Source organism: Zeus faber (genome assembly GCF_960531495.2).
Source record: "Zeus faber genome assembly, chromosome: 19".
Classification (NCBI taxonomy): domain Eukaryota; kingdom Metazoa; phylum Chordata; class Actinopteri; order Zeiformes; family Zeidae; genus Zeus; species Zeus faber.
Window position 1 is genome coordinate 15,201,829 of NC_137206.1, and position 15,667 is coordinate 15,217,495.

Genomic DNA, 15,667 nt, shown 5'->3' on the forward strand with positions numbered 1-15,667 from the left:
CGTGTTCAATCAAGCCCACAGCCCCTGACAAGTTGCTTTCCCACAACAGGTTTATATTTTACATATACTACACAAACTTAAAAAAAAAAAAAAAAAAATAATAATAATAATAATAATAATAACAATAATAATAATAATAACAATTAAAAGCGTGTTGAACTGAATTTTAGGCTGGAGAGAAACACGCATAACAGGGTTTTTATTTTTATTTTTATTTATTATTATTTTTTTCTTAAAAGAAACAAGGTGTTACGAGCGTGCGCGCTTCGACAGCCCCGGCACACACGGAACAGCCACGAGAACAGACACGCGTGATTGGGAAAGGAGAAAATGAAGCATAGAAAGGAAGAAAATGTAAAAGACTATCTTCAGTCACACGTCTCACCCCCCCCCCCCCCCCAAAAAAAAAAAAAACCCAAAAAAAACACTGTCGTTCGACGGGAATATGCGTTAAATGCCGTCCAATACTCAGACACGCCGCCGCTTCACGTACCTCGCCACGCCGTTCAATACAATATCCATCCGCGGTCCTTTTTTTTTTTTTTTTATGCTTACTTTCCAACTAAGTTAAAATGACATATTTTCGTAATATTTATAAACAGAATGAGTTGGAGAGAGAGAGAGAGAGAGCGTGAAAGAAACAGGGAAAGAGAGAGAACTTCAATGGATCCACACTGGCGTGAAAACGGGTCTGTCCGGAACGGCCGCGGCAGAGTCATCCGGAGGAGGCGGATAGGCCGTTGACGGACACCTTTCGGGCCTTGCCGGCGAACGGGAACGGCCGGCTCTGGGCCGCGGGCAGGGCCGGGGCCCCGTTGACGCTGCCGGCGACGTTCGGGAACTGCGGGTGCGGGGACTGGGCCGGCGTGCCGGGGCTGGGCAGCGACGAGGACGTGGAGGGGACGCCGGCCGGACTGCCGGCCTTGTCGCTGCAGGCCGAGTCGCTCTCAGACCGGCCGGCGCTGGTGTGAACCTCCTCCTCCGCGGGCGCCATCTTCCTCTTCTTGCAGCTCGGCCTGACACGGTACTTCAGCGGCAACGGGCCATTCTGGGGAGAAAAAAAAAAATCAAATAATAATAATAATAATATTTTAAAAAATATATAATAATAATTACAATAATAACTTTTTTTATTTAACTATAATGCGGAATTATTTAAATATAAATAAATAAGCCTTCTGCGTGAAAATACTTATTAATCCTTAATGCCAACCGTTTTTGCGCACTGTAGCCAGGGACAATGAATCATCTGGTTTTACTGCGTTAACAGTTCGTTAACGACACCCACAAAATATGTTTACTTCGAAAAACAATGCATTTTTGAGAGCTTTTTCCAATGTTTTGCAGTCCTCCAAGCGCAGTGAAATAATACAAGGAAAAGTATAGCCGCGGCTCTGAAATTCGTCTTTTATTTTTATTATATAAATATATATATTTATATTTTTTCCGTTTAAATATCGGCCTCGGCCTTGAAACGCTTTCAAACGAGGTAACAGTGAATTATATGCTTGTTCATTTCTTGAGCGGTGGATCTTTAAATCATTATTATTGATCACCGGTTTAAGGGACGTTCTGCAAATTACATTAAAAACAAAGTAAACACCGCAGGCCGACTTCTTTGTGAACGTTTGTTTCTGAAAATGTGACATTTACAATACAATAAACAATGCCCCATGTTAAAGGATAAACCTTCAAATATTTTCATTTGCCATCAACACTTCTACACTACTACAGAAATAAACAATTAATAAAATAGAATAATAAGTTATTATCTTACCCGTCTCCAGGTATAGATATATGCTATGTCCATTAGTGTGTAGTAATCTTTCAGTGGCTCATCTTCATACATTACTTCGATCTGTAAACACAAAAAATAAATAAAATAAACATATATACACAAACAACACGTATATATATATGTAAATAAAAATATATAAAAAATACACCATTTACTAGGATAAGTAGCCTAGTCAGAAGGTTCCAAATGATAAAAAGGTTGCTCCAGGAAATCCACTACTTTTTAACATAAACTGTATGAAGAAGGGTAAAATGCACACTTAAAAACATGTCTCTAAAACACAGGAATGGAATGGAAAAAGTTTGCCGGTACATCCAGCTCAGTAAGGTCATGTTTTACCTGGTAGGTGTTTGGGATATCCATTTTACTGCGTAGGAACTTTTTCAATTCCTTGACTGACATCGCTGCCGGACACAACAGGTATCTCTTGTTCGCCACCTGCAGTTTAACATATTTTAGATACATGTTACAACATATCGAATAAATATTGTCAAGATAAAAATGCATACAACCTATAAACTGGGAGATTGTTTAGACAAAATCACAAACGTGTGTGTGTATGTGTGTATGGCTGATTCAGAGTGGTCCACCTTAAAGCAGATTAATAACAGTTTAATAGAAGGGAGGGCTTGGTGTTTGCAACCCTAGGGTCATATTTTTGAATGGTGACCAAATATGACTTGCAAATCAAACATTTATACATGATAAAATGCTGAGGGGAATTTGTCTGTATTTGGTAACTTGCTTGAAATAGCAGTTTATTTGGAAAACTTATGTGAGCACAACAGCGCATTTTACCTGGTCTTTAGACTGCTTATCCTCTGGTCCACCGCCAAGTTTAACCCTAGACAAATTTAGAGAGAATGAACCGTAAGTCATCCATTCACGGATATATGTCACTTTATCATCTCATATGATCTGAAAACTTTGCGGAGGTTTGTGTGTGTGCCAAGACTGGCAGGAAAAGCAAAGAATTTGACAGGCCAACAAGATCACCTGTGTGACACATCTCGTAATTGGAATGTTTTTCTCTCACAAAGGGTTGGTTATGTTTGACACCACAATAAACATATATAAAAAAAAAAAAAAAAAGAAAAAAAAAAGTCTAGGACAAATATAGTCCAAACTATTATAAGCAACATGGACATTTTGTTTAAAGGTTGATTTGGTTGAATTTAAAGGAGTTTGCCGCTCTCCACAGACAGTGTCAAAGCTGAAGGTGGATGTTCACAGAAGGGATTAGATTCAAGACTTTGCACGGGGACCCTTGAGACGAAATGACCGTCAACGGCCACATCATTTATTGGTTTTTGGTGCGATAGTGATCACAATCCTTTATTTCACAGAGATGACAGGAACTAATACAAAAAAAGTTTTTTCAAAGAAACCTACCTGCTGTGGTCAAAGAACTCGATGGAGAGGCTGATTCTCTCTTCATCTGTAATAATTCTTTTGTCTTCATCCGCCACCTCTCCACGATCCTCATTCGAACCATTTGAAGCTGCAAACATTTACACCCGTAAAGCCTGCGATTTATATACTTGAACGGACGCCATCGAGCTCATATTAGCAAAGAGGCATAGCAAACTGATGGTTCGGAAATAGAAAACGGGAACACCGCGAGCTTTAGGGATTGAAAAGTCAACGAAGACAAGGGGGGCGAAATAAATGCCTTGCAACTTAAGCACATTCTCTTATCTACAACATCAATGAATTCCCAGCATGCAGAAGCACAGTCACCACATTTACTCACCGGCTGCAGAAGGGTGGGCTGCATAGAAGTCTCTCCTCCTCTTCATCTCATCTAGAAAACAAGGGGATTAGAAGAACGTCAACTTTCAGCAGACCCAGAATTGAATTTGAGTATGTAGAAACTATGTTAACCATTCAATAACAGCAATGTTTGGGAAAAATGGGTTTGGTTTGGTCCCTTTTCCTCGTTTGGATTATGTCTACATAATATACATAATAGATCCTGCAAAGACACCGCACGGTAACCCCACTTTTGTGTTTTGAGGCAAGGTGAGGCAAACTCCATCATAAAAAGCTTGTATAAATATAGTAATTGACAACCACTGAGATTATATTATCAATATTTCCACCAATGCCGAATAATTCATCTAAAAGAAAGCCACACACACCAGTGGTAATGCTGAGTGATAACGAAACACAATGGCAATTCAGAGACAGCTATTATGTTCTGCTAGATGCTTACTTTTAAAAAGGCCAGGGACAAGCTTGTAGACAATGTCCTGTAGAGTTTTGTCAGACCTTGAGAAGATGGGCGAGAGAGAGAAAGAACTATCAGACCGTGTTTTAGAGAAATAATGACACACATTGTAGTACTTGTTATCGCAACCTCCTGGCAAAAAAAACAAAATAACAAAAAAAAACAACAACAAAAGATAAACAAAATAAAAAGATGAAACAGATTAAGAAAATGTTTGACGGCAAAAAAAAAAAAAAAAAAAAAAAAAAAAAATCGCCATCTGATCAGAGGGAACGTTATCTTAGCAGAGAGTGAATGTCATCCATCCTGCTTGGGAAAATAAGGTATAAAGTTCACAGCCTCTCCTTTGCAGTCCTTGTGGAAAGCCATTGCAGGAAAAACAAGGCAGGCTGTAAAGTGTTTTGCCTCTCGTGTCAACACACCGTCAAATCTACATCCAATTTGTTCAAAATAAATTTCTGCTTTCGCCATTTGCGGAGTGCAACAAGCAATAATTGAGTGTCTTTAACCTTTTAGGATGCACCGAATATGTGATCCACAAGCTTGGGCATTTGGTGAGGTAAAGGAGTACACAATGATGTGGGGGTTTAAACAGTCACTGTAGATATTTAACTAATAATGTTCAACATATGTAGATGGTAAAAAAATAACTAGCTACGAACTCATAATTTCCCCTATGATCAAGCAGTATATAAGCCAAGACAGCAAAGTTGAATAACACAAAATGGGCAGATGGCAAGAAATGGTCCCTCTGACCCACAGAGCACATGTGTGTGAAAAAGGATAAACAGCAATTTTAACTATAAAGCAGAGCAAATAAATGTCGTCAAATAAATTACAATTAATGACAACTTACCTAATGTTGAGAAGAGGCTTGGTTTTGTGCACTTGTACATCACAGATTGGACAGTATTTACTGGTTTCCAGGTAACGCACAATGCACATCTTACAGACTGGAACCACAGAAAAATGGTGAGGACAATTTCATTAGTTGTTCATTGGAAAATGTCCTCTGATGACTGGAGAAACCTTATGAATTGGCGTTGCATTATATAACAGGTCCAATATGTCAATATGGTCAACGTCACAGGGGTAAAAGAAAATAATTTCCACAGTTCTGTCACAACAAACAACAACAAAGGGACATTTTTATCGTGGTAGATTTGTACTGTAGAATAAATGAAAGAGTTTCTTACATGAATGTAGACATTCAATGATGGTTGTGGCGTCTATGAAATATCCCCCACACAGCACACACATGAGGTGAGGGTTCAGCTCGGTAATCTTTATACTGGTGGTTCGGTGCATGATGCAAGAGACAAATAACCCTGTGTGGAAGAGAAAAAAAAACCCAATTAATTTTAAGAAAAATATTTTAATAAGAAAAAAGTTTATATATATATATGCACCACCAGCAGGGAGTTGATGGGGTGTTTACAGCTCGGCACCATTTGCAGTGGGGTATTGGTGTTTGTTTGGCTGTGTTAAAGCAACATAAGACGTTATGCTAATACGTGACGGTGGCAGATTGATTAGGCAACAACTGGGGGTTGCTGATTGGCTACAGTGTGACCCGGCTGAGGCAATAATCATAAATCAATCACGTCTACTTTGACATATTGACAATCGCAGGTCACGTATAGGCTAAATAAGCGCAGCAGATCCATTTACCTCCCTCTCAATCATAATTTAGAGCGAGTCATGCATTGTTCTCCAATGCACGCCTGTATTATAGAATGCATATGCACAGAATATCCGGTCTATATTTACCCATCGAATAGCAACCATACTGCCACTCAGCCCCCTGACATTTGTATTTATTTATTATAACGTATCCTGTGCATAGAACCACATTGTGTATTTTTGTATGTTTCCTTTTTTTCCCCCCTCCTTTGTTTTTAGACCGTTTGTGCCAATTGTCGGATACGCCAACGCACCGAACCTATGTCTACGAGAAACGCGCTCCCACGAATAAACGCATCGTTGGGATTGTGATTCTAAATTAAGACAGCCCCTGCGCCCGCCGCTCCGTCAGGTGAATACGCCACACACTGGGAGGGGTGGGGGTGGGGGGTGGGGGGGTCCTTCGGCGTTTCCATGGCAACTTCACGCGCAGTGCCCCCGCCACACGCACACAGCCAATAGCCTTGCAGGACGCGGTGCGCTCGAGGAAACGCAGTTATAATAACCTATCTGGGGGGGGGGGGGGTGGGGGGGGTGGGTTTCCCCCGTCCCTCTGGTCGCGCGGAGCCCGCCAGGCTGCCGGCAGCCCGGCTGCCATTTTGTGGAGGAGAAGCCCGTGTCTGTGGCGCTGACCTGGACCGGAGCGGAGCGGAGCGGGGGGCGGTGGGCGTTAAAGGTTCGGCGGTGGACAAATCTTTACTTTTTTTTTTTTTTTTTTTTTTCCTGGGGGGGAAAAAATATATATACGAAAATAAAATTTTAAAGATACTTAACCCGCGCCCCCCAAAACAACCCCCAACCAAACAAACGATCGACAAAAAAAAATAAAAAATAAAAATAAAAAATAAAAATAAAAAAAACTACGTGCTGAGCCGCGTGCCACAACGCGGCCAGAAAGACCACGCGCAGGCGTCCAACACCGCTCTAACACACACACACACACACACACACACACACACACACACACACACACACACACACACACACACACACACACACACACACACACACAGTGTGCCGACCGGAGCGATTCAACTCCTCCAACTACCATAATATGTCCGCGCACATTTCTTCTGGCCGGTGACCAGCGGCCGTTGAAACGGTTTTGCGCGGCTGTAGCTCTTCGGTTCTTTCCTCTTTTATTTTTTTTTTTTCGTCCTTTCAATAAAACAACGTCAATACCATCTGCGTTTGACATGCCGGTGCATTCGAAGCCCCCCCGCAGCCGACGCCGACCCCGCCCGGTCCGCGTGGCCGCGACCCGAGGTTCCAGCGCCACATCGGCTCCGGAGACTCCGGGTTTTCGATGCGTCGTTCGGATCGGGCCGCTTCCTTCTGACAACCGGGACCGTTTTTTGACCCGCCCGACGCGCGAGAGGTCCGCGACCGATCCAAGCAACTCGCGCGACTTCCCTCAACTCCGCGCCGGGACGTTCCCACGTGGAGTCGCGGTGACGACGCCGCGGAGTGTCTTCAGCTTATGATTTGATAACGAGTGATTAATAACTCGTCTAGCGTGGCTGCCACGGTTATGCGCGGCGTGAACAGCCACGTTAAGCGAGCACGTTTGGTCCGCTGCTACGGGGAGACCGACTGCAATCTAAGGTGCACGCCGGTGCCCGCGCCAATTTTGGGACGAAATAATGTGGTCGACGTGACGATTCCCCTAAAATAAGGCTCCCGTCGTTGTGCTTAATTCGCCCCTTCCAGAGAAAATAACAAACATGTATTTATGCATTTAACTCAGTCTGGTGCAGTCGGCGAGCTGGTCTGGCAACTGCTCCATGGTTCTCGTTATAAATATATCAACAGCAGCTGGAAATAACCCGATTAAATTCTGCAACAGGAAAACCAGAGACCTCAAATGAATCGCTGTCAGTGTTTTTTTTCCCTCCCGTTGGGGGGTCCCCCAACCGGATAGCCCCAAATACCCCAATACAAATTGACCCATCATTGAAACATCAGACACAGTCACTTGTGTCCGTCGACGCTGCGGTGCATCCAGTTACAGTCAGATCTGGCTGCTGGAAAATTTATGGGTTTGATTTTTTTTGGACGAACGACCAAACACGTGTGTAAAACATTGGCTTTAATCCCCTTTTGTTTTTTTTTGTTTTTTTTTTTAATAAAACACAGTCCTCAAGAATCGTGCTATGACCAAATACTATGTTTTACAATGGAAGGAGAAAACCTGTTATATCTGTGTGACAAGGGTGTGCAAATAGCACAGGACTATATCAAAAACACAGAACCATGACCATCATCTGGTAGTTCTAAAAGCAAATGTGCAGGGTGATTTGTAGGCGAAAGAGTGATTTTTTTGGAGAGGCTTTGTCTCCTTGGTGAGAGCACAAGCAACCTTTTGTAATCTGGTGGACATTGGGTAATCAGTTTATAAAATTCTATTTAGAAAAATATGCCACCATTCCAACACACACCACAAGTGATAAACAGTCAAAGTGCAGATTGCAGTCCGTGTATGACTTCAAAAGGCACAGTGATTAAATATTTCACATTTGTTGGAACGGGTTTGGCACTTGTCACATTTATGCACACCGCGGAAAAACAAGTTAATAAAAGCGGTGATCCACGACGAATGCGAAAGAGCACGACGCGATCAGTTCCAGGACTTCTTGGAGATCACATTTCTATAAAATGAGGCAGAAACATCAACATCTAGGTATAAATATAACAGTTGGGAGCATTGGATGCCGCCACCCTATCGCATATTCCAGACCTGTTCGCCGGAGACCGTCCACTTTGCAGAAATCCCGACGGCGCGCAGCGTGCGCCACCCAAAAAAGACCCCGAAAAACGGAATCTCCGAAAAACACCGAACGTAGCGGTGTAACGCACGCGGCACAGCGTGCGCGTCCGTGCCCGCCAGGAACCTTTTCTAAAGCGGGGTCGCGTCGGCGAGGCTTCGCGTCTTGCGAGCTGCGGCTCCGCGCCGCCGGAGCTCCGCATCCACCGCTGGATCGCTCCGCGATTCCGCCTCCGAATTTCCCCACACCCCGCGCGCCAAAACCCCGAGACGCCCGCGCGTTAGTCGGAGGAGGCATCGAACGTCACCTACCAGGAGTCTCGGCTGGGGATCGGCGAGACCGGGGCCGGGGAAGACAATGAAAGTTGGGGACGCGATCAGCAGAGGATGAATCCGAGCGGAGCCGCCATCTTGAAACAGACTGCAGACGCTGTCAGTTGCGGTGTGCGCGCACCGCGGAGCGGACGCGCAACAAAACTCCTCTTTGTGCTCCGCGCCGCTAGCGGGGCGTGCGCGTCGGATCCGCCGTGTCCGGAGAGTCGGAAGCGAATGCGACGCGAAAAGCTCCCGAATCCGCGGCGACAACTTTGCCTCCAAAAAAAAAAAAAAGGAGCCCGTCTGCCCGTGTGAAACGCAGCGTTGTGTGGAAACTGACACCGTCCCCAAAATGGCTTGTAGTTCGACCGCCCCGCTCCGGTCACGTGGTCCCATTCCTTAAGGGTGCCTAGAAATTACTGTCGGTGTATATTGTGGTCTGCACGGTGGCGTGGCCAGAACACCGCGGACTGCAAACCGGCGCTTGGTTCGGTGTTTTTACTGACCCGATACTTATTTATTTGTCAACCACCCTTACATGCGGTCCTGGTAAACCCCGAACGCACTCTTTATCCCCCCCCCCCCCCCCCCGCACGCGCTGCGGGCTCATCTAATAGCGTCTGCTTTTCTGCGACCATTAAAGAATATATTAAAGAATAAAAATCCCCACCAAACACGCGTTTCCCGTTGGAGAATAACGTCGAGCTCTTTGGGCGGGCTCTCTTTCGAGGGCTGATTCGGGCACGTGACGCAGTTATATATTTTTTTGTTGTTGTTGTCGTTGGGTTTTGTTTGATTTTTTTTTTTCAACCGTTCGAGCCATTCGGACTAAAATCGGGATGTTCGGGGGCGTTCGGAGGTTGAAGCAGTTTGGACAAGTCGCAGTGCAAACCTGTGAAGGTGCAGGTCCGTCTGGTCCGGACGGAGCGTCGGATGTAAATGAAGGCAGTCAGCCTTTACTGACCGGACATTTTTTTTGCGCCGCCAGGTAGAATACGACCTCACGGCACTGGATTTCAAATTAATTGAAATAAACATAGAACACGGGTACTATATCTAAAACACACACACACACACACACACACACACACACACACACACACGAAGTCCATCCAAACCGTACAACTCGGAAGTCTAATGATGGAAGTGTCGTGGGCGTCTGGAAAGGAAGGTCCTATTTCTACTTGACGGTGTTCCCCAAAACACACGTCTACTCCCAGTTTAATTGACTCAATTTTCAAACAAAAGGATATCCGTATCCCTTACCTTGCAGCATGTTCGCGTACTTTAGATCTGGTAGAATAGTTGGGATATCAGTCGACCCACATTTCCATTTTGGACACCGGAACACTTTATTAGGACAGTGACATGAACGCAGAGAACGTATTCTGAAAGAAGCGGTTTATTTTCGGCACATGTTGGAATGACAGTTGCCTCAGAGGCAGAGTGTGTTTCAGTAAATCATAAACATAAAGGCAATACGACGTAGAAGTGTTGAACTTCAGTGCTTCGTGCCGCGAGAGGTGGGGAGGTGGGGAGGTGGGGGGCGCTGGGATCACACCCGGGCGGCGCTCGGACGCAGACGCTCACATCCCGTCACATCTGAGCGGCTTTCTCCAGACTCTTAGCTGCGTCTTTCATCTTTCCCACCAGGTCCTGAAATGAAACAGGCACCAAATCAATTCGGCACACAAAACAGCAACAAAAAAAAAATTGTATACCAAAATGAGGCACCATTCACTCGATTGTACAAACGAATCAAAGATAAAGTTTTGCCTAAAGTAAAAAATAAATAAATATATAACAGGCGAATAGCAATCTTTAATAGCGACCCGCACGCAACCCAACATACGCAATCGAGCAAAACGTGCAACTGGAAATATTCTAGATTGAGAAATGGATAAAAAGTTGCCCAACTAAACCATGTCGAATATAGGTCAAACACTGGACCTTCTTTCCTCGGACGGTGTTTTTTTTAATTCTATTTTACGTGAATAGTTTTGCCGATTGGAACTGTCTCCATACCAGTAAAAATATAACAAAACAAAAAAAAGCTGCATTAAGCGCGAGTGTCGACATTCATTCACAAAAAAACGTCACCTTTTCTCTTAGGAAGGGGCACGTTTGACGGATAGATCATTAAACTTGGAACTATCGCGCCCAGCTCGGGGAGAGGACACCGTTTATATGTATTTGTATTTATTTTGACAGTTCTTTATCCTTCCTGTCCAGAGGTGTGCCACCGTGTCCAAAGGGTTGGCCTATAAATGACTTCATTATTACTCGACGCCGACTACAAAATTCTTACCTGCAACTGCTCCACTGTGCAGCTGAAGTTTATATCTTCGGGAGTTCCGTTTATACCAGCATTCTGCCAAACGATGTAGAATAAATTTAATACAGCCGTGCCGACGTAAACGTAAGGTTATTAGTAACAATAATGACGATACATATAGAAAAATGAATCTATGATAATCTATGAAAACAGCTCTTTATTATTCCTACCTCGAGATTCAATGAGATTAGGTAGAATGGCTCGTTGACTTTATGGACATGCCCGTTCTGCCATGAACACACAAGTTTAGTTCATTGCCCAAAATATTCTACTAATTTTTTTTTTTTTTTGTGCGTTTGTAGCTCACCTTCATCTGATATTGCAATCGCCATGATGCATCTGTAATGTGAGGTCGGTGGCTCCCTATACTAAAAACGACAACAACAAAAAAACATGAAAACTATGAAAAACTGATAAATAGAGCATATAAATGAATAGAGACAACCCTGATATAAACATTATAGTCCTAGAACTATTCAATTTAGCCACAAAGAGCCATTTCACCTGACTAATTCTGCATTAATGACTATAAATTAACGATTTTTCAGAAATCCTGAGACCAGTGATTAGGCCTATTATTTTTTAGTTTTAGTTTTCAGATTAGGTTAAAACAGGTGGACATAAATTAAAATGGATATTCTGTTGTGCATTCTTGAGCTCTTAAAATGGATTGAAAACCAGATTCCATGCATCTTGGAGGCAAAACATGGGGCAATTGACTTGATATATAGACAAACTTTGATTGTAATTATATTTACAGATACATTTGCTATTAATACTTCCTTGAGTCCAAACCACCTACTTTGCCAACAAATCCTCCACTTCCCCTTTGTATTTCTGTAAAAAGAGCATTTGATATTTGGAATCATAAACAGCCACAATGTAAAATAAATTAATATTCTATAAACATTATCCTTGGCCTCTCACCTGGAATGAATTAGAAAAGACTTCTATTCTCTCTGCATTGAATGTGCAATCTTCAAGGCATGAGCTGTAACAACAAAATTAACAACTCTTTGACAACAGCTACAATCAGAGCTATACAACTAACCTCATCCCACATGCATGAACACATTACAACTCATTGCAAACTCTTGTAAGAATCAGAAGCTAATGTCCAATTGGACAAAGTACTTAAATGAATAACTACACTTAACCCAACCCAAAATAATTGAAGAATTGTTTTTTTTTTAATACACAGAAAACTATTGCAATCCATCTGAAGTGCTAACAGCACGGCATAAAACCACCTGGACATAATCTTGATACCTGTCTGCGTCTGCCATGAGTAAATGGAGCTCAAACCTTGTCTTATATGAATGGTAGCAGGTGGAAACCCTGGAAGAGCTCCTATTTTGTCATGTATGCAGCCAGCACACAACACACAACATGAATTTGCACAGAATTTTCCCCCTTGGGATGACTAAAGTGCCATCTTATTTAATTATACCATTCTCATGCTCTTCGGCGATAACTGAACTATCCACTTGCCTCTATAAAGGCAACAAAAAAAACACAATGTAGTTGCTTTGCCTCCTAAATAATTATTTGAATAATAATAATAATGCTTTTGTCATTTGACTAAGCCTCTACTTTATTTGTATTGCTGAATACAACATTGCTATAAGTGAACATACAGGATGAATGTAGACACATAAAATCATGAATAGGCGTACAGACACAAAAGGAGGTTGGATATTTCAATCGTATGTCATATAAGCAACAAGGTTTTCATATGAGATAAAAATCAATGCATTTTGAACGTATTTATTTCGGCAAATACTTGTTTTCCCGCTTTTAAATTGTATCAACGTGGTGATTATCTATTTGTACTGTTCACCTACAATTTTATAAAACCCGAAGAGAGACAAAAAAACAAACCCACACAAGTTGAGCCACTAGACACATCCGAGAATGTACTTTTCCCCTAAAATGTACCTGATGGTTGATGTGTCCGCATTGTGTTTAACCCCTTCCAGTATGAAAGTGGCCGCTGCAGCGTGACACTGTTTCAGCAGAATCCGGTCTATGGGCTTCAGTTCGGGTCCATCTGCGACCACAGAAAACAACGTGAGGACGATGAGTGACAGTGGCGTGTTATTTATCCACCTCCTTAACGCCACCTCTCCCGCTCCCTCTATTTCAAGTCCACTCCCCCCCTCCTCTCTCTCTCCAACCATTCAGGCTTGTGTTTCCGAATAAACAACGGAATCGATGATCATCTGCATATGAATGGTTTCCTGCACAACGCAGCTTATTTCATTATTAATTGATCGTAAGCCTGCAGAATTAAGACATCAGTACTCTACGTTGTGTGCCAGATCACCAAATGAGAGTGTTGCCTGTTTATTCATCTACCTCCTCAAACGCGCACCTTGACCGTTGCACAGACTGTTTCAAGATTCAAGAGGTTTATTCGTTTATGAGAGATCCTGCTCTCATGTCAATATTTGCTTCCATTTTGCACGATCCTGTTTACATTTTATTGTATGTTCCGTGGGAACTGACAACTGGCGTCTTTTTCTATTTTCTGTGTGTATGTGCACACTATGGCAATACAGCCGGACTGCGATTCGGACCTCACGGGTCTTTCTAAAGCCAGCCTGTCAAATTGGAACGATCTAAACGCACGCAATCAACGTTTTACACGTTCCATGACGGGGAGAGAGGAAGGGGCTTTTTTTTGTATTATTTTATAGAATACGTGCAAATGGGGCCATCGATGTTTGTTTGCACTATACCTCTTTTTCGCTCCGAGTCCAAAAACTACTGAACGAACACCCGAGGAAACGCGTCAACTCCGCCGCGACACAGAGCTCGCAGCGCCCGTGCGGCGCCGCGGCGGAACGACGCGGTCCGCGCCGACGTGTTGTCGTCGTTTACGCTGGACCGGTTCACACCGCGGCTCCCGACGCTCGACACGGCGGTGCCGGGATTAAACGCGGAGCGGGAGGGTCACCGCGACGGCGGCAATAACAACAACAACAACAACACCGCCGCCGCCGCAGCAGCCTCATGCTATTTTAATGTAGCATGTGGCTATCTGCGCCTAGCCGCATGCGACACCGACAGCACGGCGATAAACCGCATTGAGCCGCGACCGCGCGGCTATTCAACCATACGCCGTCATACGCGTTGGGTCCGGTAAGGCGTCGGGGCACGCCGGTCCCGCGACGTCGGGTCTCGCGTATCACCGGACCGAAGGGGAAGGAGGAAACCGGAAGCTTCCGCGAGGCGGCCTTGCTCCCCCCCCGCCGCCCCGCGCACACAAAAGGCGCCGCGCCGCGCCGCGCCGCGAGGGTTTGTTTACCGAGAACGCCGCTGTCGCGCCGCGCGGAGAGCAGGCTGCGGAAAGCCGCGTCCACCACCGCCGCGAAGCTCCGCGAGTCGAAGGCGACCGGGTCCGCCAGGGACCGCAGCCCCCGCTGCACGGACTCCGCCAGCTCCATTTTGCTCGGCGGGACTGACCCACCACGTGACGGATCAGGTGATCGGTGCGGCAGCGTCGTCAGAATCCAGAGCAGACAGCGGGGATCGGGGAAGGGATCGACCGAGGTCGGCTGCGGTCGAAGTAGATGTTGTGTGGTATCGGTTATGATGCCGTTCAACGGCGGGTTCAACTACGGCACGTAGTCAACCGTCACGGATCCTAATTTCCAACCGTGAAAGAATGTGATTATTCGGCCGCGTACATTTTCAGATGCAAGGAATTTGTCTTGGTATGGACTGGTGCACGCTTATACAGACCGTCAGCAAAACTAAATAAAAACAATATATACAGAATACATATAGTACAAAGAATACAAACGTGCACAGGGTGAATTACAAGGCTATGGCAGGGGCTAAGTATAGTAGCCAATGGTTGCTCTGTGGGTACCAATATAAATATAGATGGGATATTCTGTACAAGATGATGATAGGATGATACAATAATACTGTGTGTGTGTGTGTGTGTGTGTGTGTGTGTGTGTGTGTGTGTGTTTGTGTTGGCATGTTGGGATGTTGGGCAACTGCTGATTTACCTGTAAATGCATTGACATAGTCACCAGACATCTATTCTAGTAGCCCAAAATGGCATATTACTGTAAGACTGTACTAAATACATTGTTTTTTTCCCCCGCATTCTAGAGAAGTGATTCCCGAGCTTTTTCATATCAGCGACCCCTCCATTTGGACCCCATTGAGTAAGGATGTGTCTCTGAGACCCACAATCTTTGTGGGAAGTTGTTTTTTTTTTGTTAAATATGATTTAGTCCAAACCCACGCCTGTCTATAGGCTACTAACTGAGGGAGATAGCAGTGAAACTGCTGTGATTTTATTTTGCTGGGGACCCCCTGGAACGCCTTGAAGCACCCCTGGGATTCCCCGGACCTCATGTTGAGAACCACTGTTCTGGAGCCGATAAACATGTTTGTCATAGTTATATGGCAATATATTAGACAGTTAACATATTACTTAGACAGTTCAAAAGATTACAAATTTGCTAAATCTGTATTATCACCAAACGCTTTGTTCCGAAACACAATGTGTTTCTTTTATAT

The 15,667-nt window shown here is 44.2% G+C and overlaps 2 protein-coding genes across 2 annotated transcripts; both read right to left on the reverse strand.

Moving 5' to 3' along the window:
* Positions 1–433: 433 nt before the first annotated feature.
* bmi1a (bmi1 polycomb ring finger oncogene 1a) lies at positions 434–9,055 on the reverse strand. The gene is made up of 10 exons (XM_080019950.1): positions 8,788–9,055; positions 5,225–5,356; positions 4,885–4,981; positions 4,014–4,069; positions 3,552–3,602; positions 3,191–3,299; positions 2,597–2,642; positions 2,138–2,236; positions 1,778–1,858; positions 434–1,048 (listed from the first exon to the last, which is right to left on the reverse strand). Exons 2-10 carry the CDS (start codon positions 5,334–5,336, stop codon positions 716–718), a joined length of 984 nt encoding a protein of 327 aa, XP_079876076.1. The 5' UTR covers positions 5,337–5,356; positions 8,788–9,055; the 3' UTR covers positions 434–715.
* A 1,229-nt stretch (positions 9,056–10,284) lies between these two features.
* On the reverse strand, positions 10,285–14,583 carry commd3 (COMM domain containing 3). Its single transcript, XM_080019951.1, has 8 exons — positions 14,436–14,583; positions 13,064–13,175; positions 12,053–12,116; positions 11,928–11,962; positions 11,433–11,493; positions 11,296–11,352; positions 11,099–11,161; positions 10,285–10,446 (listed from the first exon to the last, which is right to left on the reverse strand). The coding sequence occupies exons 1-8, from the start codon at positions 14,572–14,574 to the stop codon at positions 10,387–10,389; spliced, it is 591 nt and encodes a 196-aa protein (XP_079876077.1). The 5' UTR covers positions 14,575–14,583; the 3' UTR covers positions 10,285–10,386.
* Between the last annotated feature and the right edge of the window lie 1,084 nt (positions 14,584–15,667).

Excerpts from the sequence above, each read along its gene's own strand:
- commd3 (XM_080019951.1), bottom strand. The coding sequence starts at position 14,574 with ATGGAGCTGGCGGAGTCCGTGCAGCGGGGGCTGCGGTCCCTGGCGGAC. Across the intron at positions 13,176-14,435 it reads GCGCGACAGCGGCGTTCTCG|ATGGACCCGAACTGAAGCCC; the intron begins GTAAACAAACCC and ends CTGTGGTCGCAG. Across the intron at positions 11,963-12,052 it reads TCTTTTCTAATTCATTCCAG|AAATACAAAGGGGAAGTGGA; the intron begins GTGAGAGGCCAA and ends CTCTTTTTACAG.
- bmi1a (XM_080019950.1), bottom strand. The coding sequence starts at position 5,336 with ATGCACCGAACCACCAGTATAAAGATTACCGAGCTGAACCCTCACCTC. Across the intron at positions 2,643-3,190 it reads GAGTTCTTTGACCACAGCAG|GGTTAAACTTGGCGGTGGAC; the intron begins GTAGGTTTCTTT and ends AAATTTGTCTAG. Across the intron at positions 2,237-2,596 it reads ATAAGCAGTCTAAAGACCAG|GTGGCGAACAAGAGATACCT; the intron begins GTAAAATGCGCT and ends GTTAAACTGCAG.